At 41.0% G+C, this 26,612-nt stretch overlaps 1 protein-coding gene across 1 annotated transcript; it reads left to right on the top strand.

Annotated features, from left to right (window-relative positions):
• Positions 1-1,888: 1,888 nt before the first annotated feature.
• On the top strand, positions 1,889-26,368 carry LOC139445665 (mitogen-activated protein kinase 14-like). The gene is made up of 12 exons (XM_071226855.1): positions 1,889-2,417; positions 10,067-10,196; positions 12,918-12,976; positions 13,900-14,011; positions 15,605-15,634; positions 16,891-16,938; positions 17,183-17,297; positions 18,703-18,774; positions 19,297-19,376; positions 20,070-20,148; positions 20,270-20,443; positions 20,810-26,368. The coding sequence occupies exons 1-12, from the start codon at positions 2,290-2,292 to the stop codon at positions 20,845-20,847; spliced, it is 1,065 nt and encodes a 354-aa protein (XP_071082956.1). The 5' UTR covers positions 1,889-2,289; the 3' UTR covers positions 20,848-26,368.
• The last annotated feature ends 244 nt before the right edge of the window (positions 26,369-26,612 follow it).

Below are 26,612 nucleotides of genomic sequence, written 5' to 3'. Positions count from 1 at the left end.
TTATGCTACAGCCAACCAAGGATTGGTAACTGAGCTAGCGTTACCGGTTGGCTCTGGTCCTGTCGTAGGCGTTTCTCTATCTCATCCGGGATATGTTCTATGTAATGCTGCCTCAAAACGTCTGTTACAACACGTACAACACGCCATTCAAATTACTATTAACAATGATGAGTTGTGTTCTCCCATCAACTGTGATGCAACCCCATATCATAACTCTTCCACCCCCAAAACGGACGACGTTGAGTCTCGCAAGCCACGCTAAAACGTTCTCCTGGGTCCACGCCTGTAGACCCTTGCACGACCATCGGAGCTGTCCAGATGAAACATGTGAACAGTACCTTGTCCTCTGTCTTCAGGACCTCAGATGCCGTCTACACCAAGCTAGGCGTGGCTGGCGGTGACCTGGAAGTAAAATTAGGTGTATCATTGCCCTGCTGTAGATAACATATCCATTGTGTTTCGATGAACATGAACATTAAAATGTCTGGCAACTTCGTTTTGCGCCATTGTTGTTTGCAGCATACTCAAGGCGTTGATTTTCAGCAAGCCGTGACATTGCATAATCGTTATTTACGGTTTAAAAAAAAGTGTTTTATGAACACCTGATAGCTAAAAAGTCATTATTTGCTGTTCACATTAGAAAAAAAACACCTGTATGCCCCAAACAAACACGCAAACATACAAATTAACATGCACGTGCAAAATGTGAATCACGACCTTAAAATCAAGGAGATGTCTTCAATGAAGATGTATTGGAAGATGTATTATTTGATTTCATATGAGGTATGCCCCGTTAACATAACACACTTGTAATCTTTCAGATGGAGGTGATGCGATGCCTCGAACGGGTGATTGATCCCTAATATGAATAATATCATTGTGTGTCAGTCTTTGTTTCCTTTGGTCAACGCAGCTGTCATTTATTATTAAAGGAAACCGGATTGCGTAGATCAATGTTCATGCTGTCGATCACAAGATTGTCTGGTCCAGACTCAGTTATTTTCAGAACGCGGTCGCATATAGCTGAGGTACGGTGCTAATCAAGAGTCAATCAACCGATCAATCAAAAGAGGTGAAGTTCTCTTGCAATCAGTGGTTGGCGCCCATTATTGCCTCACTCATGTGGCTCTCTTGCTCTCTGCGGTTTTAACGTGGCATATCGTTCATGTTGTTTCACTACCTGTGATGATTTGGCAACGGCCCTTTTCATTTTATACCATTTCTGCTCTGGCATTTTTAGGGATACCTGAAACAGGGTGTTAAGCGATTTTTGTCACTGCTTCACGTGCATCTCCCAAAGCAACCAAATGAAACAAACAAGACAGGATTATTCGATAGTGGTGTACTAGTATTTGATACGGGTATCATGGTTGTGTTTTGGACCAAAGACTGCAGTGTTTCAGCATTGTAATTTTAGGTGAATACTTTTTTTTTGCACGTCGGTGTATTAATAATGATTAAATAGCAATAATATTTGAGACTGTCAAACACGATCTCCACATGACTACCAGGTAATTTAATAATAGATTTTAAAGGATCTACACACGCGGACAGCCTTATTACTGGTGCGGCAAAGCTTGAAACAACATATAATATCTGGAAACTTCCCGTGAACGACAGTAATCTACTTGTACGGACAATAGTTGTCAAGGAAATAACCATACACGTAGAGATAACGCTGTTTGTTTCGTAAGAAGGATCCATTCGCAACATGACAACTTCGTGATTACGTAAGGACTCGTCATCGACCGTTTCACTTCTCACCGCTCTCTGATTGGTTACCTATTTCCGTCATGAAAGGGGATTTCCCGTTGAAAACAAACAGCACGTGACCCCGACCATCGTGTTTACGTCATCAGCGGAGTCGATTGCCTACGCATGCGGGGTTGGGATTACCAAGCCATCTAACAGTGGAGATTTGTTTAATCAGTTGGGTAATCCTGCCTCTTGATGGAGTAACTTGCGGTTTTCGTATGCAGTGGAGCATTTTGCAGGAAGAGGCGCGTGCAAGCGGGGACACTCTTGCCACGCCCACTATCCAGGGAAAGGGAATATTTGCAGTCTCACTCATCTCGTAAGTCAGTGCCTTGTGCGAAACGAGGTCAAAATGACTGTTACTTCGCTACGCTTAGGTGAATAAGAGTGCCATCGCGGAAAGGTCGAGTGACTCATGGACCAGACCCGGAAATACGTTCGATGTTGAAAGAAAGAATCCTAGAGGATTAATCGTACTGATCAAAGTTCGGAAGAAGATTTTATAATCCTCGAGCAGTGATCTCGATAAGAATAATGTCGAAAGATCGTTCCCCTCCAAAACCCGGGTATTACCACACGGAACTTGTAAATACCCTCTGGGAAGTCCCCAACAAATACAAGAAGCTCAACCCGATAGGTACAGGGGCCTATGGGCAAGTTTGGTAAGTGTATTTTCACTGTGTATTGTTTACAGATGACCAGACCTTGACCATGAGATTCAAGGACGGTACAAAATAAGATGAAAACTTTTCAAATGAGACATGGTAGATCTGTATCTATGCAATGGGACGGTCTTTAGTAATAGTAATATATATGTTTCATATTGTTATTCATATTATTTCACTGACAGTTGAAGTAAACTTAGAAAAGACACAAAAGTTGTTTGAAGACAACTTTGGCTTTGTTATGAAATAGTCTTAAACACTACACACTACACACACACCCACCCCCACCCCCACACACCCCAACACACACACTACACCACACACACACACACCAATTCCTTTCAGGAAAAAGTGATTATTAGATTTTCATGAAAATAATTAATTTAAATGTGAGCCTGAAGACATTTTTATTTTGCCTATAAAGAAAACTGTTGAAGGCATCTGTGTACATTGACTGTGGATGGATGTGTTTGGGAGGACTATGTACAGCGTGTATGTCATCCCGTGGAAGGTGGAAGGGAACACACACAGCTATGTCCTTCATCAGCAGTTACTTCAGGAAAATATAATAATGGGAAGAAGGGTATTTGTAAAGCAAGGAAGGGATGAAAATCTAATAATTAATTTCCCATGACCTAACAATATAAACAGTGTGTGAATTATGCCTTTATAAGCAGCCTCCTCACAGGTCCTTTGGTCATCATGATGTCACCAGTTGGTGAGCAATTGTTTGGCTGGTGATTGATTGAAAAGTTGTTTTTAGCAACGGTCAACAGTAATGTTGCAGACTAAATGATCAAGTTTGGCTATAAACTATTGGTTTCACAACCATATGGGGGTGGTGGGGGTTTGAAAAAATACCATGGTTCTAGTTTTACATTATTTAAAATTATTTTTTTGAACATTATCTAGGGTTTAGGACTGGTCATTTGTTATAGGGAAGGGAGTGTCATGAAAATATGTTACATGTATTCTTTTTAAGGGGAAATTGAAAAATGTTACATAAAATGTGGGGACAGCATCACTGGTATTGCAATGAACAATGCATGCTATTTGATGTTCCACGATGATGAACTCGGTGGCGCGATGATTATTATTCAAAGTTCATGCACAAAAGTTATCATCACTCCCTTTTTATTTGAAAATTTCTGTTCACCCCTCCCCTTGCAATGACTCTCCCACCAATGAAAACACTTTATTCAGCATGATGGGCGGACTTTTTGGGGATGAATATGTGATGTCATTATCAACAATAACTCAAATAAAGACCCTTTGATGAGAGATCTTGCAGCTTTTCATTGCAAACATGGCTCAACATACAACTAGCTCCTAAAGCTGAAGGTGCTGTCACCCATTTCATCCTGTAGCGCACATTTGTTTTCTGTTCTAAGCATGGCTTGTGACATCTTGTAACATACTGAATCACAACATTCTGAACAAAACTTGATACTTAGAAGTAATTACATGGCAGTTTTCATATCATAATCCATATCAACTGGACACCTTCAGCGCTTGGGCTGATATGGGGTTGAGGGTTGATACAGGTGTTATATGAAAACTGCCATATAAAAACTATCATAATAAGTATCAAGTTTTTGTTCAGAATGTTGTGATTCAGTATATTACAAGATGATTTTGTTCTAAGCCTAACAAACAAAACAAACACTTGTGAAAGTGTTTTTAATTTTTTGGTCAACATAATATTCCTACTTTTTAATATGCTTCTCATATAGATAGTGAAGCTTTTCAATTCCAAGACATCATGGCAGCTTTGCCGTCATAGCCCGTTCGATAAAGGTGTTCTTTCAGTTTAGGAAACAGGTGGAAATCACTTGGTGCCAGGTTTGGCGAGTATGGAGGGTGAGGAAGCTCTTGGAACCCACATTCTCACATAGCAGCACATTTGCAAGTTGAGAGGTGTGAGAAGAGGCATTATCATGAAGGAGTAGAACTCCTGCAGTCAGCATTCCTCGCTGCTTTTCTCTGATAGAATGTCTCATGAAGCAAATTAGCATAGTAGTCACTGGTAATCGTCTTTTGACTTTCTAAGTAATCAACAAGGATCACACACTTTGCATCCCAGAATACAGTGACCATAACTTTCTTCACTGGCCTTGAATGTCTTTGGTGCCAGAGAAGTGGAATAGTGCCATTCAATGGATTGACGTTTTGACCCGGATCATAGTGATAGACCCATGTTTCATCACCCATTACTATTCTCTTTTTGAATTTGACGTATTCCTCCTTAAATAGCTCTAAATTTTCTCTGGCAATGTCAGTTCTTTTATCCTTAAGATCAGAATTTAGAATCTGTGGCACCCAACGAGCAGATATCTTATTCATCTGTAAATGTTCATGAATAATAGTTTCAAAGGATCCATGGCTTAGACCTGTCTCTTCCTCAAGTTCAGCAATGGTAATACGTCTGTTTGGCGGTATAAGTTTTTCTATCTCCTTGAGGGATGTCCAGACCCAGGGTCACCATCAGGGCTTGTTCTCCCAGCCTTAAACATAGCTGCCCAATGTTTAACAGTGGAATAGTTAGGGCACTTATCCCCATACACTTGTCACTTGTGATATGTGGTCATAAATTTCTCGCGGAGTACTTTTCTCTTAAGTAAAAAATTGATGACTGCTTGATACTTGTTCTTTTCCATTTCTGTGTCCATTTGGGCCCCTATCACGGTCAGCTGGCTGTCACTAAAATACATATGGGCTCAACGGACCAAATATACTTGCAATGAACTACTCAAACAATGTACTACATTGACTAGATCACTTTGTTAAAGCCGGTAGTTGAAAGTTAGTCAGGCTCAGAATTTTTTACCAGCCCTCATAATAACCTTTCTATAATATGCCATAGCGTCAAACTGTTAAATGTATCTATTTGTATTTGCAAGTTAATGCAATACCTTTGGAAGACATTGTCATGGGAAAGCTAGCCAAGCAGATGAGCAGACAACGCAATAAGGGATGTAACTCCAATTTTTACCACCACTGATATCGCCCTTTCAAACTGCATTGATAACCTATATCAGCACAGCAGGGTTGTAATACGGGTCAGGTTATTACAACCCTGAGATATGATCGTCTCAATGTTGGCTCTATCGCACCTGCAAAATGCCTCATATCATTGACTGATATATGATAAGAAAAATAATTTCCCCAATGATAATCTAGGAAACTCTATCATTCATTGTAATGGTACAGGGAAATCACTCAATAATTAATAATGTATCAATGGACTATCACAATTGCAAACCCATGATGATCAGATCCTGCTAGCGAAGGTGAGGTGTGGTTTAACATTAATGTTGCGTTCAACATTATCATGATTATTGCGCTTATATCATGTATATAGCATGTGCATGTATATATGCATGTGTGTGTGTGGCTGCTTGTATTAGTCTGGACTTATGCCGATTTTAAAGTGCTAGCCGACTGAGATACCATGCGTCAGTGTAACATAACTACCCCATTTAGACACAGTATACTGACTCTGAGCCCACCAGTCCTTGTTTTAGCCCCTTATGCTGAGTGCCAGGCAGGGTAACAAGTACCATCGATTAGTGTGTTTTGGTGTGATGTGGCTGGGGATTGAATCCAAGAATATCACTCTGCGGTCAGACGCTCTATCCACTAGACCACTGAGTCAGTCCCTGCCAGCTAAGGGACGTAACTCCACCCATTCAGTCGGATCACTGTGCACCTGTGTCCCCCGACACATCAAGGCTATAGACACAGATAACAGGTTATTCAATATCAAGTTTGCAACTAGAGATAGTAGAGATTTTAGGTGACATGGAAACCAAGCCTGATATTTAAGACCCTTTTTGTGCACATAACAGGCTCCTCCGCTCCAGCGTAACTACATCTGATACCTGCTCCACTGTATAAACACTGCCTCCTGCTTGTTTCTTCTTTGGGAGGCATTTAGAAGTTTAGGTGCTAAGTAAGGGTAAGAGACATGGATGAACAACTTCTTTATTACAATTAGGAGCAACGTTTCGGTGTAGGTTCTAACACCGTTATCAAACAAGTGATGTTCAGTTCTCGTCAACCATACTCTGTACATCACTTGCTTGATAACAGTGTCAGAACCTACACTGAAACGTCGCTCCTAACTGTAGTTCATCCATAAATCTTATCCTTACTGAGTACTCCAATGCAACTTCTAAATGCCTCTCAAAGAAGTTAGGCAAGACTTGGCTTACAGATTTAACTGACCCTAGATATATGTAAAGTAGCAAAAAACATATACTGATGAAAATGAGTATCATCAGGGAACATTTAGTTTTAGACACACATAAAATTATATGCTATCAAGGGTTCCCAGCCTTGTCTACCAAATACGGGTTGTAAACAATACGCACAAACACATCTCAACATTTGATTCTGACATGTGTTGAATTTGTATGCGTGCTATTTCAAATGTACTGACATTAAAGCTTATTTCCCTATATATTTCATTGTTACGTTATTCGTTTCCATCATTATATCTGAAAAGTACCATTTTATATTCCTGTGAATGCAAACGTATGTAGTAACCACAAACAAATTTGTGTATACACTAAGTGTAATTGACAAGACAAGCTTTACTTACACTGCTCATATCAACAAAAATACCCCGACAAAAATGTGTAAAAAAAATTATATATTTTTTTCCTTACCTACTGACAAGGATTTGGCATAAAAATATCTTACACTAAGATATAGAACCAACTATCACTTGCTTAAGACATGGTAAAATGCACCTGACCATGCCTACGGGAACAAGTTTTAAATAAGTCTAACTATAGAAACTATAGAACTACAGTAGCACCTTGATGCGTTAAACTTGGATGTGTCAAATTCCCTGTTGTCTCGAATTCATGTGGGAGTACCAAGTATTCAAATTAAGGCTAAAATTCCCCTGTTGACTTGTACAGTTCAAAATAAATAACGTCCACACACTGACAGTCACCAAACTTTCAACTGACTTCACACACAACTGACTGACCTCACTGAACTTGACGCAATGACATCAAATTCTTTTACTCTGCCAATATACCCAATCAAGCTTAACAAGCACACTTAACATCAATGGTGCAAGCTGATTACTGTATACACATTAGCAGTAAGTTACTTAATTGTTCTCACATGACTGCCGATGACACGTGATTATTGACAAATGAATTTAAGGGATTAAGGTTATGTTAGTCAATTATTATTATTTAAGATATGACTTAAACAAGGATGCTACTCCAGATGGGGACAGTAAGATCAATGATACACCTGAGTTGCCATCCCCTTCACAACCAGAAGCCTCGGCACTGAAATTTATGTACGCCTTGAAATCTATTGCTGTGTCTGAACCTGGCAATAACATTTTATAACATGATGTTTGATTTTCGAAAAAAATTGTTGTGTCCCACTCGTGGGTAACAAGTTGGATACAACGAGGTTCAACTGTATGTTTAACTTATATTGAACTCTCCCCTATGACTGATGTTGGAGTCCTCAACAGGAGGTTACACAGGAACTGGATGTTCAGGAAATACAACCTCTCATGACACTGAATCACTCCATGTGTTGACAGCTGTTGTCTTTAGGAAAGGAAAACAAAATTAAAGGATTCACCAGTTCAAAGTTATTCCAGAAATTCCCATTTAACAAACAAGGATAACAGGACAAGTTCCTTGTTTTCTTATGTACTCTCAGTGTTGACCACCTTCAAGTATAACAAGGACATGGGTGGTCCTGTTGTTTAAGGCCCTGGCATTGGTACGGACCAATTCAGTTTGCTTTTCAGGACTGCAGAATCCTGTGATTGTGGGTTCGAATGCAAGATTCATCCAGATAATTCTTTCTTTGTTTCTTGTTTAATGCCACACTCAGCAATATTCCAGCTATATATGGTCTGTAAATAATCAAATCTGGACCAGACAATCCAGTGACTGACATCATGAGCATCGATCTATGAAATTGGGATACCATGACATGCATCATCCAAGTCATCGAGCCTGACCACCCGACCCTCTTACAACAAGCATGGGTTGCTGAAGACATATTCTAGCCTGGATCTTCATGGGTAGATCTTTATAATGCTGTACACTGTGTGTGATGGTAGCAAGAACTAAGATCAGATTTTAATGAGATGGAACTTAGTTTTTTGCTATTGATTGATGCCAAGTAGTACGTATAATAGGTGATAGAATTGAAATACTTTTGAAAGTAGTGTTGAACATTGCTGAACCCCACAGAACACTCCATCAACAATATGGACATTGCCGTGTATTTGCATAATATTCCAGGTATGTGGTATGGCTTGTCTCCCTTCACCACATTCAGGTATATGAATCTGTCTGGGTACAGCGCTGTTGCCCTAATTGTCCCACCATTAATTGTCGCTGAGCTATCTCCTTCCCAGAGTTTGTGTAAGCTGTCAAGGAGGTTTTGCTTCTGTAGAGGAGCTTTTCAGTGTTGGAGGAATACTTGCCCTTGGACCCGTGAAGATCTGGCCTGCATCATTGTGTAGTTAAAACACTCGTCTACGTACAACAAATTGTCAGAGACCTAAAAAAAAACATTGTCCAAAATCACCAAATGAGGGTCTTTTATTTTTTAAGCCACTGTCAATATGAGGCCAGTTATCAAAACAATCTTGACTTTATAAGTATATATTTCTTTATTTCTTTAGCTCACAAATCTTTGAATAAACTTCATTCTTATGTACCAAGTGACCTTTTTTAGAAACATTAGAATTGATCTTCAGCAACCCATGCTTGTTGTAAGAGGCGACAAACAGGATTGGTTGGTCAAGCTTATTGACTTGGTAAAACGAGTCTCACATCGCGGAGTGCATCAAATCATGTGAGCACCTTGATTAAAATCATGAAAAGGTTTGGTAAATATCTGTTGACAATGAGTTGGAGGTGCACATGCTTTGCAAATTCTGCAATTGACCGAATTCAGCACCACAGTTTACGAACCGGATTTCGATTTTTTGTGCCCGATTTTGATTGGACTATGCATAGACTTGTTCGCCCAGCCAAAATGTAACTCCATAATACCAGCCTAGTTCAGCAAGGGTGGAAACTTTTATAGTCAGTTAACTCTCTTGCTTCGGGAAGATGGGACGGGATGTCTGTGTTTTCACTGTGTATCAGGAAGTTCAATAAAAACACAACATTTTATTAAATGTCTGATGTGCAGCAATCTTTTTGTTAAAAATGTCTAAAAGGGTATTTAGAGCCCAGACATATTCTGGACTCTTCACTGGGTATGAATACTTTTCCTTTTAATTATTAGTACCATCACCTAATTTTAAAATGCAGCACTCGTCATGGCAACACGAATATCCCATCCATGGTTTATTGCATTGACTAATACTTATCAGATAAAAGATTATTTAGCTGAATTTTCAGTGAAACAGTAAATTACGATAACTTTCCCTTTGTGCAGTGTGGATAAACATGGCTGGTTTGAGATAAGCAGGTATTACTGAGTATTTGAATCCTGCAAATTTACAAATATCAAACCTTGGCTCCTTCAGCAGTGCAAAACACCTCTCTCAGTCGTTGACAGCGTAGCTTACATGCCCAAGATTTTAAGGATACTTTCTGTAAGTGTTTTAGTGTTAAACTTCTGTTTGTTGATTATTTCAGCTCTGCTACTGATACAACAACCAACAAACAGGTGGCCATCAAGAAGCTAGCACGGCCATTCCAAACAGAGACTCATGCTAAACGTGCTTACAGGGAAATACGGATGCTGAGGCACTTTCATCATGAAAACGTAAGAGTAACAATAAGACTTCCTTTCATCTAATGATCAGTTAGGCCTGCAGCATTTTCTCCTATTTCTTTTGGCCTCTAAACATGTTAGTTTTGTCAAATTTATTCAGATATGTATGCTGTTTGATTGAAAATATGCTCTTCTGTTGTTTGTTGTTTGTTTAGACTCTTATTTCTAGGTTTTTCTTTGGTTATCGGCCCTGACAACTTTAATGTGGTCCAATGTATATTTGTACATGGACCAAGAAACTGTAAATCAAGAACAGAGTGTCCACACCAGATTGACAGATAAGAGTTAAGGGACAGTGAATATTCTTGGGGGCCTTGGGATTTTAGTTGGAGAATATGTTTTCAGTTACTCCTTTAACATGTTGAAGACATTCTTTTTGTCTGAAAATAGGTGCCAAACAATGTTTTAAATGAGCACAACAGATTTATTTAAATATACAGCATGTCGAGCTAGGGCTTGATTTAGCTGTATGAAACATCGCCAGTGCAACCTATTATTGAAAAATGCAAGCTAATAGTTATGTCTACATGTACCAAGTGTATATGAAAATGTTTCAAATTTGAGTTTAAAACTTACATGCCCACATAACATTAATCTTTAGACACACTCATTACCTCTAAGCTTTATTTATGACACTATGTTAATACTCCCTGTGTTATATGTAATCTGTCATGCTTTCTGTCAAACAATAGGTAATTCAGGATTATGTGCACATATTTCAACTTTGATAAATATATGGGACCAGGGTGCAACCTGGTTTTGTCTTGTCACTCAATAATTATTTTGTGAACTTGTTTTTTCTGTATATTTTGAAACAAATTCATTATTATCCCCGGCAACGAAGTGGAAGGGGGATATAGGAATGGGTGCCGTCCGTCCGTCCTTCCGTCACATTTCGTTTCCGGAGCAGATCTTGATAACCGGACCATATTTCTCCACCAAACTTGGCACATAGATAGATCTAGTGGTGAACTGGTGCCTTTTGATAGTTTGGGATTTTAAAAAAAGTTATTTTTCGAGTTTCCATGGCAACGACTTTGATTTAGACTGAAAATGGCGGTAGTCCTCGTTTCCGGAGCAGATCTTGAAAACCGTACCATATTTCTTTACCAAACTTGGCACATAGATAGATCTAGTGGTGAACTGGTGCCTTTTTAATAGTTTGGGATAAAAAAAAAGTTATTTTTCGAGTTTCCATGGCAACGACTTTGATTTAGACTGAAAATGGCGGTAGTCCTCGTTTCCGGAGCAGATCTTGAAAACCGTACCATATTTCTTTACCAAACTTGGCACATAGATAGATCTAGTGGTGAACTGGTGCCTTTTTAATAGTTTGGGATAAAAAAAAAGTTATTTTTCGAGTTTCCATGGCAACGACTTTGATTTAGACTGAAAATGGTGGTAGTCCTTGTTTCCGGATTAGATCTTGAAAACCGTACCATATTTCTTCACCAAACTTGGCACATAGATAGATCTAGTGGTGAACTGGTGCCTTTTTAATAGTTTGGGATTTAAAAAAAAGTTATTTTTCGAGTTTCCATGGCAACGACTTTGATTTAGACTGAAAATGGCGGTAGTCCTCGTTTCCGGATTAGATCTTGAAAACCGTACCATATTTCTTTACCAAACTTGGCACATAGATAGATCTAGTGGTGAACTGGTGCCTTTTTAATAGTTTGGGATTTAAAAAAAAGTTATTTTTCGAGTTTCCATGGCAACGACTTTGATTTAGACTGAAAATGGCGGTAGTCCTCGTTTCCGGAGCAGATCTTGAAAACCGTACCATATTTCTTCACCAAACTTGGCACATAGATAGATCTAGTGGTGAACTGGTGCCTTTTTAATAGTTTGGGATTTTAAAAAAAATTATTTTTTGCGTTTCCATGGCAACAACTTTGATTTAGACTGAAAATGGCGGTAGTCCTTGTTTCCGGATTAGATCTTGAAAACCGTACCATATTTCTTCACCAAACTTGGCACATAGATAGATCTAGTGGTGAACTGGTGCCTTTTTAATAGTTTGGGATAAAAAAAAAGTTATTTTTCAAGTTTCCATGGCAACGACTTTGATTTAGACTGAAAATGGTGGTAGTCCTCGTTTCCGGAGCAGATCTTGAAAACCGTACCATATTTCTTCGTCATACTTGGCACATAGATAGGTCTAGTGGTGAACTGGTATGTGAGTATTTCATGCTTGTTTTTTAACGATTCGCATCCACCCCCACCTTACCCCAGCAGAACAATCAATATTCTATTCGACGTAATAAGCACCCCGGTCTAATAAGCGCCCATGGCAACATTTGCTAATATATTGGCTAGTGAACAATCCCAATTAGTACCCCTTCCGATTGATCAATGTACACAACACTTATTTATTCGCGTATAATACGCACATGTGTGTTATATGCACCCTTAATTATGGGCAATTAAATTCTGGAAAAATATGTCTGTCGTATATAAACTTTTCAGGCTGTCAGCATAAACCATGAAATTTATCTTTCAACTTGGATTTTTAAGTTAAAATATTATTGAAAGAGACCATTGACTTATCTGTGGGGACATAGACATTCATGTAATTGTTATGAAATCAAATGTAAATTGGGTGAATTGCCAGAAGTTATCTGAAACCATCCCTGTGCATGGACGTGTCTGGATGTCGTCTCCGGACGCCTGTTGTTCTCAACTGCTGAAGGTGTTGACTCCCTGTTTCAGATAATATGTCTGCAGGATTTGTTCACTCCAGACCAGACGTACGACAGGTTCGGTGATGTGTAAGTATAACAAATGCAACAGGCATTTATGAACAAGATTTAGCTTTGTTTATTTGGCTGTAATATTCTGAATGCCACAAGAAACAATTTATTCATTTAGATGAGCCATGTTTACTAAAACGAAGACTCAACTTTTAATATCTCCCTTTGGAAATTGACAAGCAAAAACTAAAGTCATGTTATTACAACCAAACAGGAACTGTCATAGAGATATGTTTGTTTGTTTGTTTGTTTGTTTGTTTCATGTTTAACGACGCACTAAGCAATATTGTGGGAGCTATATGGCGGCAGTCTGTAAATGGTCAAGTTGTGACCAGACAATCCAATAATTGATATCATGCGGGTCAATCTTCACAATAGTATATAATGACATGCATCAACCAAGTCAGCAAGTCTGACCACCCAATCCCGTTAGTCCCATCTTTTGACAAGCATGGGTTGCTAAATCTTCCTCACAGGGTGTCACAGAGACAAATACAAATGTCCTCTCCGTGCAAGGTGCTCTGTTATGTCTTTATGTACACTCAATGTAGTGGTCTATGGGAGATAACTTAGGGAGTAAGAAAGGGGGGAGTTCCAATATGTCTGCCTGCATGTATGCCATGTGCTCTGTGTGAATTAAAACCCTTATTCTACATTTCCTGAATCCATTATACAACATGCTCCTGAATTATTGGATCAGTCGGTCAGGTTAAGTAACTTATTCAACTGTGTGTCATTGATGTGTAGGATTGTTGCTCATAATATCAATCACTGGAATGGTGGGTCCAGACTCATGATGTCAACAGGCAGCTGTCATATAGCTGGAATATTACTGAATATTGTATTGCAAAAAAAGAAATAAACAAATCCTACATGATGAATTATTATTCATGTTTAATGCACTGGTAGCTGTTACCCTGAACCATTGTTTATGCCTGTAGATACCTGGTGTTGCCTTATATGGACACAGACTTGCATGAGATCCTCAAGCTGCAGGCTCTGTCTAATGACCACATACAGTTCATGCTGTACCAGATTCTCAGGGGACTCAAGGTGAGTTACTCTCAACACATCTCTGTATGGTGCTCTGCAGAGTTATGTCCCTTAGTCATGCCGGGATCTGCCGATCATAGATGAGTATGTTAGATTCACCCTGATTATGATCCATGTTCTGTTGGTTAAGTACCCATGTTGTGGGTTTCACAGAAGCGGGAAATGTCTACGACCTGTGTCACGTTGGGCTTTTCTCCCACAACAAATAGACATGATGTCATCTCAATGAAATACTGTACAAAATGGTATTCTCACCTACTCACTTACAGTAATTCTTCTTCATATAAACACATTTTGTAACTTTCCTAACTTTTTTAAACATGTTTTTAAACATGTCCAAAAAGGGCCCTTATCATACCTAATTCACTGTGAACATCAACCTGATGTGCATCAGGTGTCAAAGGAACTGACAGAAAAGGGGGCTTAACTGCTTCATATCACCATGGTGTTGTCATATTTACCTCCCCTATATTCATGGACATCCTTGAAAACCCATATCCCCCTTCTACAGTCATGCCCCGCTTATACGGACTTCAGATATACGGAAACCTCGGTTCCTGGACGATTTTCATTCAAAACGAAATAATTACTATATAAATTTACCCGTATATCCGGAAATTCAGTTTCCTGAACCAGATGGTCATTTTCATACACAAAACACTGAAATGCACACAAAATTGTCTCCCATATCCGGACAATACACTTCCGCTGGTGGTTATCCTTCTGCTGATGGTAATCCTTTGATTCGTAAGAAGTCATTAACCAAGTGACACTGAGTTATATTTGAGACGAGCTTGTTTATTGTACATGTAATCACCTTCGATAAATATGGTGTCTGTGGAGGTCAGAGGTCAAAGTTGTGTAAGTATGGCCTGTCAACTCACAAGGAGGCTTGTGCTTGTATAGAGACCTTGATTACCTAGTACGAGAACACAGGCGATCTGGAAAATTTGGAATTATTGTTTAAAATTCAAACCTTAAAATGTGGTAAAGTTCCATGACAGACTTTTTGAAACGTGTATGAATAAAGATTGAGTGGATGTATCTGTTTGCTCTGTCATCTGTCATGAGTTGCATAATTGAAGGGAAGTAACTCTTCCAATAAGAAGCTGGTTTCAGTTATACAGAAATTCACTTATATACGGACGAATTGTGAAGTGTCCGTATAAACGAGGCACTACTGTATTATGATAAACACCCAGCACCCATTCATCACCATAGCTTTGTTTGGGAAATGACATCACAATCGTCATCTCTCTTATCACCAAATCTCGCTCCTCAACTTGAAATCAATGCACTATCAAAATAAGTCTACTCAATATGAATCCAGGATTGATCTAATTGCATCCTCATAGTGGCGATCCCTTGATACATTTACTGGAATCAAAAGACTGTCATAAATGATGTTTTAGCTCGAAAAAAAGGTATATATTGTTATATAATGGAGATATATTAATAATACACTGGAAAATTGATGATAATTAATAAATTGATGAAAAGGTTTCTGATTCCCAACTATTCCATGTATTCTGTTGCTATCATCAGTTCCTTGGCTTTCTTTGTAACATTGTGGGCTTTTTCTTATTTTTGCAGTACATTCACTCGGCTGGCATCATTCACAGAGTAAGTGGACAGTTTGCTAATTTAAGAAATATACATCGAGTGGGAGGTGTTTATTGTACAATAAAACACTGCAGGGAGAATAAACAATATTATGTACAGCCTCTTTAGGTATGTTGCTAAAATGTACATGCTTTAAAAATATTTACCTGTATTTAAATAATGATAACTCCATGAATAGAATCCGACCTTGGTAATATCGGACAAGTCCATTTTATAAACAGGTTGGTTTAATTTGGTCTTTTCCTGCATATACTCACAATTTTCATGTTGAATGTCTGTAACTTTTCTCCCAATACCGATTGTCATATCTCTCCCACTTTTGGGTGCGATCTTTCTGCTTTTGTGTTTATCTGTGTTGCCAAGCTAAATCTATGGGGAAAAACTCACTAGATACTTCCCTCTCAATAATAACATTGATCAATTTACGACGTCATGAAGTTGCGAGTGCATGTTCGAATCTCCAGAAATGACGTCATGATAGAACAATGTTTTATTGTGAAATAAGCCACGCTTCATTCTTAATTGTTCTTTGCGATTTATCACTTAACTATTAAATATTGTCTTCTAAGCCTCTAATAGGAAGTACAAAGTCATTTTACTGTGAATCACACATAGTAATACCAATTCTAGGAAGGAATTTTCTGTTTCAGTCAGTGTAAATCCATGGGAATTCTGAATAGAATATATTTTCCCTCTTTTTAAAAAAAATATTTCGAGATAAAGTCACTACAAATATATATTTAACATTGAAGCAAAGTGAAATGTTATTTCCTTGCACTAAAAATCTTCATGGTAACAGACAAGTTGACTTCGTTAAAAAAATATACTCATATGAATATCCCCGATGTTTTGTTTAACAACAAAGATTGATAAGGTTCTTTATTTGCCGGTCCACAGGGACCGTCAGTTACATGAATTACCGGTCCAAGCCTAATTTTACCTGTAAAAACTGGTAATTACCGGTAAATGGGAACACTGTCACTATCACGTGTTTCGGGAAGACAAAGTCAATATTTGACATTCTGGTAGCCACATGCTTGTTACTCACTGGTTGTACAATAATATCACCTCAGCTGGGTATGATGCGTTTTTTAAAATACCGCCTTTTGTATCAGCATGATTAGTGACATCATTTCACTAGAAAGTAACAGGCCCAATGAGCAGTTGGATCCCCTCACAAGGTACTCCCTTGTTCAAACATAGGGTTACATCTTGATATAGTAGCGAGTTGTTGTAATACTATCATTCTGTTTCAGGATCTGAAACCCAACAACATAGGCGTAAATCAAAACTCGGACATTAAGGTGAGACTTAGCCATGAGAGGTCTGTTGTCATTGTTTATGTACAAACTTTCAATTTTTTTTAGTGCATACCCTGAACTATACTAGTGAGATATTTAAATGAGATGTCACAAGAATTGCTACCTCGTTACTTTCATTTGTTGTGGGTGATAATTCCCTTTCATTTATATGAAAACATATTTTCGTAAAATCATTTTTCCAAATATAAAGTCTATGGTCATGATGGTGTATTTTTGTGGTCTATAGATTTTAGATTTTGGGTTAGCTCGGTCTAGCGCAGAGGAGATGACGGGTTATGTTGTTTGCCGTTGGTACCGAGCCCCAGAGATCATGCTCAACTGGATGCACTACAATCAGAAAGGTATTTAACACATAGACATATATATTGTACATATCGCCATACAGGCAGACAGACATTGTGCCAAAACCCAAAACTAAAACATGATATTGTTTTACAATCTGTGCCAAACACTTTTAATTCTACCTGCCCAAAATTGTATTTGGCATAAATTTTGAAGTATATTTTAGTTTTGGTGTATGCTGATCCTAAAATCCCCATATCTAAAATCACCCTGTGTGGAATCAAGGTTTGAATAGGCGTTCAGCAACCTCTACAGGTTGTAACTGGCGACCAAACCGATCAGGTGGCCAGCCCCGGTGACTTTGTTGATTATGTGTCATCGTACCCCAAAGATGAGGATTGTTGCTCATGATCTCGATCACTGGAATGTCTAGGCCAGACATGATTATTTACAGGCAACCATCATATGGCTGAATTAATGCTAAGTGGGGTGTTAATCCACAAACAAAGAAACTATATCTAACCTCGCTGTATGAATAATGTAAGATGACACACTAACCTCTTACTGAAGTTTATAACCATTGTATAAGAGATATTTCTGCCATTATTTAGAGGTTATTATATGCAGTGTTCATATCATACCCCATGTCAGCCCCCCGAGAGCCCCATATCAGCCCCCCGAGAGCCCCATATCATCCTGAGACCCCTATATTATCCTGAGACCCCCATATCAGCTCGAGACCCCCATATCAGCCTGAGACCCCCATATGAGCCTGAGACCCCTATATCAGCCTGAGAACCCCATATCAGCCTGAGACCCCCATATTAGCCTGAGACCCCTATATCAGCCTGAGACCCCCATATCAGCCTGAGACCTCCATATCAGCCTGAGACCCCCATATTAGCCTGAGACCCCCATATCAGCTCGAGACCCCCATATCAACCCAAGACCCCAGAGACCCCCATATCAGGCTGAGACCCCCCATGTCAACCCGAGACCCCCATATTAGCCTGAGACCCCCATATCAGCCTGAGACCCTCATATCAGCCCAAGACCCCAGAGACCCCCATATCAGCCTGAGACCCCCATGTCAACCCGAGACCCCCATATCAGCCCTATATAAACCACAACATAAAACTGTAATATGTATCTATTTGCAAGTGATTGCAAAATATTTTCCCCTTGTTTGGAAGTCATTGTCATGGGAAAGCTAGCTGAGCAGACGGGGAAATGTAACTCTAATTTCTTACCGCTCGCTCATTCAAAATACATATCACATTCATATCAGCCCAGTAGGGGGTGTGATACGGGAGTGGTTATTACACCCCCTGTGTGTGACATGACTGTCTCCATGTTGGCTCTATGGCCCATGCAAAATGCGTCATGTCATTGATAGGTATATGATAAATGGTATTATTTATATCCCAACAACCACTACAATGGCTTTGTTTCTTCTGTTGACAGTGGACATCTGGTCCGTTGGCTGCATCCTGGCCGAGATGATCACCAGGAGACCCCTGTTTAAGGGCTCAGACCGTATCCTTGCCTCCGTGTAGGATGTTGTCGTGACCAGGCAATGTTATTTAGTTCTCAAAGTTGAAAGTCTTACAGCCACACTAATAGACCGGAAAAGAGGTCACAAGTAGACAGCCACAGTAGGAATGCATTAATCAGGGATGAAGGGGACAGGTACAATAATACATGTGCTAATGATATAGTCACAAGCAAGCAGAATGCACTATTCACAAGGTCACAAGCAGACAGGCACACTATGAATGTACTATTCACAAGGTCACAAGCAGACAGGCACACTATGAATGTACTATTCACCAGGTCACAAGCAGACAGGCATTCTATGAATGAACTATTCACAAGGTCACAAGCAGACAGGCACACTATGAATGTACCATTCACAAGGTCACAAGCAGACATGCACACTATGAATGAGCTATTCATATTTAGACTGGGACACAAGAGAAGAATAATTCAGTGTCAGACACTGATTGCAGCACAGATTGTATTGTGGAACCTTGTTTGTCTCCGTGACTTCTGTCTCAGATATTGACCAGTTGAACAGGATACTGCAGCTGACCGGGACACCTAGTGAAGAGTTTATTGCGAAGATGGTCAGCGGGGATGTAAGTATCGGAGACTTGTAGTCCCCAATGTGCCCTGCGTGTTGTGAGAGCTCACTACAAGTGTTGGTTAAGATGGGTGATGGAGACTAGAACTGGGGAAGAGACTGTGACAGTGTGGCATTGCACCACAAAGTCAGGCCAATTCTTTGTCTTGTTGCATGGATGATTCACTTTCCTTAAATCTCAATGTTTTTATTGAAAATTAGGGGGGTGTTAAGCATCTTTCAATGTTAAATTGTGTCATAAGCTATATCGAAGAGATCAAGAAACTGTAAATCAACACTGCCCGGAAAATCCATGAAAACAAGACAACCATGTTATCACTAATAAATGAAAAACCTTTTATTTGGTTTTTGTTGCCAGGATTCTCTTCCTTATCTTTCATTATCTGTCACATATAGGTAGGTACTGACCCAACCTTGGACAAAAAACATTTCAGGGAATTCCATGTAATTTTTTGTTTTGTTTGTGTTTCGTGAATGCTGCACTCAGCTATATTCCAGCTGCATGACGGCAGTCTGTAAATAATCAAGTCTGGGACAGACAATCCAGTGATTGATATTATGAGCCATGCCCCATGCCATCGGGGTACAATGACATGCTATCAACTAAGTCAGTGAACCCGACCACTCGATCCATTTAGTCACCTTGTATGACTTCCATATATCATTATCTCTGTTTATCTTCCTCCAGGCACGAAGATTCATACGGTCACAACCAAAGTCAAAAAGGAAGAATTTTTCCGAATATTTCCACAATGCTGATCCTCATGGTAAATACATTGAAACTTTTTCCGTTCATGCAATGTAGCTCACAGTTATTGTGTTGACAACACCACCTGAAATTATGTAAACTCCATCTACAGGTTGTCATGTTTTAATATCATTTTTCAGCTGTTGACCTTCTGGAAAAGACCCTTGACCTTGATCCAGATTCCCGTATATCCATAGAGCAGGCACTGGCACACCCCTACCTCCGTCAGTTTTATGACCCCGAGGATGAACCTCTCTCCCCGCCCTTTGACAGTTCATTTGAAGATCTGAAGCACGATTGTGAAGGATGGCGAAGTAAGTGAAGTTTCTCTTTTCCAAATGCCTTTATATCAGTGTGATTAATTATAACAGCTAAAAACCTGCTGTTGTGCAAAGCGATCTTAGCGCTAAGGTGATCGTAACTCCCATACCTTAACATAGACTTATGACAGTCATAGCGCTAAGGTTGTTTTGTACTAGGGCGTCCAGGTTATCATAGGGATGTTTACATAATTTAATTTCCATGATCTCCTGACTAAAACCACTTTCGTCATGTCTGGTGTGATGTAGCATCAGCTCGCTGCTGCATTTGCTCTTCATCATTCATTGCTACCAACAAGTTTCACTTTTTTTCATGTTTTCATCTTCAGTTTTGTTCCATGGTATTTTACTGTTTTGCAGGGTGTGTGTATGATGAGATCTGCAAGTTTAGTCACTGAAGTCTATGGCAAACATATCAGGAGCGTGTGTTTGTTGACATCCTACATCAATCAACTGGTGCTCTTTCTACCCACAAGGTCATATCACAGCAGATACCTGTGCAGACTGGACATATCACAGAGGAGGCTCGGTCTCCATTGTGGTCAGTGCAGGAATATATACTACAGGAAGGCCACAATACAAAGAACACCACACACCAAGGACTCAAAGACATGAAATAGTGGCAGCTAAAACACCCCAGACAGGCCACTGAAGCAAGGTCATACCACTGTGAGGTCACTGCAGCAAGGTCATACCACAGTGGAAGTCACTGCAGCAAGGTCATACCACAATGGAAGTCACTGCAGCAAGGTCATTCCACAATGGAGGTCACTGCAGCAAGGTCATACCACAGTGGAGGTCACTGCAGCAAGGTCATACCAAAATGGAAGCCACTGCAGCAAGGTCATACCACCATAGAGGCCACTGCAGCAAGGTCATACCACAATGGAAGTCACTGCAGCAAGGTCATAACACAGTGGAGGTCACTGCAGCAAGGTCATACCACAATGGAGGTCACTGCAGCAAGGTCATACCACAGTGGAGGTCATGTTATACCACAGTGGAGGTTAACAGTAGTTCTCAGATTATGAAGATTCCCTTGCATAATGACAAAAGCATATGCTAAGTATTATTGTAAAGCATGTTAAGATATGTTATCATTGTTTAGGAACTGCTGATGCATGTAGTTAGTTCACAAGGACTGAATCCAGATACACATGAATTAGTTACCAAAGACTGCTGTACATAGAGACCTTGCAGCTTTTCAGCACAAAATGTGTGTTTGAAATTGTTGATCTATTAGCTATCAGCCAAGACCTCATTTTCCTTTTGAAACCTTTTTTTTTTAAAAGCTGCTTCCATTTGAACTCCCTCATTTGTCATTACAATTGAACGGTTGGTTGTCTAAGGTGTATATAATAATTATGATAATTATTGCAATATCAGCATTATTTATTTTAATGCAATATATAGATATATGATATATCAGTTGAATTTGGCTCCAGTACAAAAGGAATATAAGGTCTTTGAAAGGCAATTAGAAGTGATTCACATAAGGAAGAGAATATATGGACGACAACTTCTTTATCATGAGGAACACAACATTTCGGAGTATATGCTTACTCCTTCATCAGGTAAATGAATGCCATGAGGCAGAGAGCATATATATATGTACATGTAAGGACAACAACATTAATAAGATAACAAATGGTGGAAACTAACTAAGGGTACAAGCTAACAAAGGAAGCCAACAGATGATTGGCGCCAATAGGTGATTAGCAGTAGACAGTGGAAGCCAACACTTAAGTTATCATAGCTAAGTAATTACATGTACATATATATGCTCTCTGACATCAAGTTGACATCCATATATTCTCTTCGTTAAAAGGAATATACTTGATAACTCATCCATGCATAACTCACTTATGGAGCATTACAGAAACTGTTGGCACAATGGTTGATATGTAAAATAAGCAAGTCTGTGATTAGGATAGAATTATCTGGATCTGGGTGAATAGATCACACTTAGCAATCAGTTCTAGCCAATACAGTGCGTTGTTTGATTTGGCCCAGGTGATGTGAACAAACCATCACACAGTCTAGTTGTACACTATCAGAAGCCTTAGGGGTATATCTCTGTGTTTCGTGTATAATAAAACATGGACACAGAATTATCAGGGTATTTCTATCTTAAAGTTGTTCCTGGGCCTTGTGAAACACAATGTTGCACATCCAATCCACTGCTCATCAAATGGCATCTACTTGAAATGCTAATGAGAAAGAAAATATGTTGCTCAATCCAAAATGACCTTCTTAAAGCTTCAACTGAGCCAACATTTATGGCTTTAGGGCAAAAGTTCCAGCACATGTATCAGCTAAAATTAGATTCAATGGAACAAATCTCCAAAAGTGTCTGTCTTTTCGTTCCGAAAACAAAAACTAACACTTACAGTAGGGAAAAAAATGTCTCTGTGTGGAATTCTATGTGCGCATAGTTTTAGCAAGATGTCAATGAGAGCAGCCTTAATTTTGACATTTTGTGTATAATGTGATCTATAATAATTTTAGAAATGTAAGCTTAATGTCTTTGTCACAATATTCCAGACACACAGATAAAAAAAAAGAAATTGTCAGAGCAATTCTTGACTTGCACATTCAATGAGAGTGGTTGGATTTGGAATATTTGGTTGAAGACTGGCACTTTCAGGTCCAGTGGAACATGAACACTTCAAGGCACCAGAAATACCCTGGCTATGCCTGTATGGTAATCAACAGAGTGAGTGAATATATCAACCTTACCCACACAATATTCATCTATGTCATATGATTCATCATTTGCATAACCATGGCATGTGTATATTTGTATATTTATCACAGTTTACTATTTGTACTCTTGTATACATAATTAATGAGGTTATGTAGCTGTTATGATAGATGGAACATGTGAGTGTTGCGACAAGTCCTCAGGAGTTTGGGTGTCTGTTGTACACTCGTGACACCAGTTCAAAAACATTTTTTATCATACCTTTATCAATATTCAAACTGCCAGTGATTTCAAGGGACGAAGGTGACCTAGATTCAAAGCCTGTTTACCGAACAGCGTGGAGTCCACAAACATTTCTCTGGATTTGGAGGGGTAGAGCTGCAAGGTCCCTTAAAGACATGGATTCTCTGCGTGGGCACGTGAGCTTTGACCAAAGGGGCTCATTCTATGGGCCCCAGGAGCCCTTGAACACAGGGACTCACTGCATGGCCAGAAGCCCTTGAACAAAGGGACTCACTGCGTGGCCAGAAGCCCTTGAACAAAGGGACTCACTGCATGGCCAGAAGCTCTTGAACAAAGGGACTCACTGCATGGCCGGGTGCCTTGAACACAGGGACTCACTGCATGGCCAGAAGCCCTTGAACACAGGGACTCACTGCATGGCCAGAAGCCCTTGAACAAAGGGACTCACTGCATGGCCAGAAGCTCTTGAACAAAGGGACTCACTGCATGGCCAGAAGCCCTAGCTTGAACAAAGGGACTCACTGCATGGCCAGAAGCCCTTGAACACAGTGACTCACTGCATGGCCGGGTGCCTTGAACACAGGGACTCACACTGCATGGCCAGAAGCCCTTGAACACAGTGACTCACTGCATGGCCGGGTGCCTTGAACACAGGGACTCACTGGATGCCTAGAAGCCCTTGAACACAGGGACTCACTGCATGGCCAGAAGCCCTTGAACAAAGGGACTCACTGCGTGGCCAGAAGCCCTTGAACAAAGGGACTCCTGCATGGCCAGAAGCTCTTGAACAAAGGGACTCACTGCATGGCCGGGTGCCTTGAACACAGGGACTCACTGCATGGCCAGAAGCCCTTGAACACAGGGACTCACTGCATGGCGAGAAGCCCTTGAACAAAGGGACTCACTGCATGGCCAGAAGCTCTTGAACAAAGGGACTCACTGCATGGCCAGAAGCCCTAGCTTGAACAAAGGGACTCACTGCATGGCCAGAAGCCCTTGAACACAGTGACTCACTGCATGGCCGGGTGCCTTGAACACAGGGACTCACACTGCATGGCCAGAAGCCCTTGAACACAGTGACTCACTGCATGGCCGGGTGCCTTGAACACAGGGACTCACTGGATGCCTAGAAGCCCTTGAACACAGGGACTCACTGCATGGCAGGGTGCCTTGAACACAGTGACTCACTGCATGGCCAGAAACCCTTGAACACAGGGACTCACTGGATGGCCAGAAGCCCTTGAACACAGTGACTCACTGCATGGCCAGAAGCCCTTGAACACAGTGAGTCAATGCATGGCCGGGTGTCTTGAACACAGTGACTCACTGCATGGCCAGAAGCCCTTGAACAAAGGGATTCACTGCGTGGCCAGAAGCTCTTGAACAAAGGGACTCACTGCATGGCCAGAAGCCCTTGAACAAAGGGACTCACTGCATGGCCAGAAGCTTTTGAACAAAGGGACTCACTGCATGGCCAGAAGCCCTAGCTTGAACAAAGGGACTCACTGCATGGCCAGAAGCCCTTGAACACAGTAACTCACTGCATGGCAGGGTGCCTTGAACACAGTGACTCACTGCATGGCCAGAAACCCTTGAACACAGGGACTCACTGGATGGCCAGAAGCCCTTGAACACAGTGACTCACTGCATGGCCAGAAGCCCTTGAACACAGTGAGTCAACGCATGGCCGGGTGTCTTGAACACAGTGACTCACTGCATGGCCAGAAGCCCTTGAACACAGGGACTCACTGGATGGCCGGGTGCCTTGAACACAGTGACTCACTGCATGGCCAGAAGCCCTCACTGCATGGCCGGGTGCCTTGAACACAGGGACTCACTGGATGGCCAGAAGCCCTTGAACACAGTGACTCACTGCATGGCCGAGTGCCTTGAACACAGTGACTCACTGCATGACCAGAAGCCCTTGAACACAGTGTCTCACTGCATGGCCGGGTGCCTTGAACACAGTGACTCACTGCATGGTCAGAAGCCCTTGAACACAGGGACTCACTGGATGGCCAGAAGCCCTTGAACACAGTGACTCACTGCATGGTCAGAAGCCCTTGAACACAGGGACTCACTGGATGGTCAGAAGCCCTTGAACACAGTGACTCACTGCATGGCCGAGTGCCTTGAACACAGTGACTCACTGCATGACCAGAAGCCCTTGAACACAGTGTCTCACTGCATGGCCGGGTGCCTTGAACACAGTGACTCACTGCATGGTCAGAAGCCCTTGAACACAGGGACTCACTGCGTGGCCAGAAGCCCTTGAACACAGTGACTCACTGAATGGCCAGAAGCTCTTGAACACAGGGACTCACTGCATGGCCAGAAGCCCTTGAACACAGTGACTCACTGCATGGCCAGAAGTCCTTGAACACAGGGACTCACTGCATGCATGGCCAGAAGCCTTTGAACAAAGGGACTCACTGCATGCATGGCCAGAAGCCCTTGAACATAGTGACTCACTGGATAGCATGTGGCACAGAAGCCCTTGAACAAAGGGACTCACTGCATGGCCAGAAGCCCTTGAACACAGTGACTCACACTGCATGGCCAGAAGCCCTTGAACAAAGTGACTCACTGGATGGCCAGAAGCCCTTGAACACAGGGACTCACTGGATGGCCAGAAGCCCTTGAACACAGTGACTCACTGCATGGTCAGAAGCCCTTGAACACAGGGACTCACTGGATGGCCAGAAGCCCTTGAACACAGTGACTCACTGCATGGTCAGAAGCCCTTGAACACAGGACTCACTGGATGGCCAGAAGCCCTTGAACACAGTGACTCACTGCATGGCCGAGTGCCTTGAACACAGTGACTCACTGCATGACCAGAAGCCCTTGAACACAGTGTCTCACTGCATGGCCGGGTGCCTTGAACACAGTGACTCACTGCATGGTCAGAAGCCCTTGAACACAGGGACTCACTGCGTGGCCAGAAGCCCTTGAACACAGGGACTCACTGCATGGCCAGAAGCTCTTGAACACAGGGACTCACTGCATGGCCAGAAGCCCTTGAACACAGTGACTCACTGCATGGCCAGAAGTCCTTGAACACAGGGACTCACTGCATGCATGGCCAGAAGCCTTTGAACAAAGGGACTCACTGCATGCATGGCCAGAAGCCCTTGAACAAAGTGACTCACTGGATAGCATGTGGCACAGAAGCCCTTGAACAAAGGGACTCACTGCATGGCCAGAAGCCCTTGA

This window comes from Haliotis cracherodii, unplaced genomic scaffold (assembly GCF_022045235.1).
Source record: "Haliotis cracherodii isolate W230 unplaced genomic scaffold, xgHalCrac1.p SCAF_6, whole genome shotgun sequence".
Lineage (NCBI taxonomy): Eukaryota > Metazoa > Mollusca > Gastropoda > Lepetellida > Haliotidae > Haliotis > Haliotis cracherodii.
Note: the sequence above shows the minus strand (reverse complement) of the source record. Positions and strands in the feature narration are given on the sequence as shown.

Bases quoted from the DNA above. Each gene is read 5' to 3' on its own strand.
- LOC139445665 (XM_071226855.1), top strand. From the start codon at position 2,290: ATGTCGAAAGATCGTTCCCCTCCAAAACCCGGGTATTACCACACGGAA. The intron at 10,197-12,917 runs GTAAGAGTAACA...TCCCTGTTTCAG, and splicing joins GGCACTTTCATCATGAAAAC to ATAATATGTCTGCAGGATTT. The intron at 20,149-20,269 runs GTAAATACATTG...ATCATTTTTCAG, and splicing joins CCACAATGCTGATCCTCATG to CTGTTGACCTTCTGGAAAAG.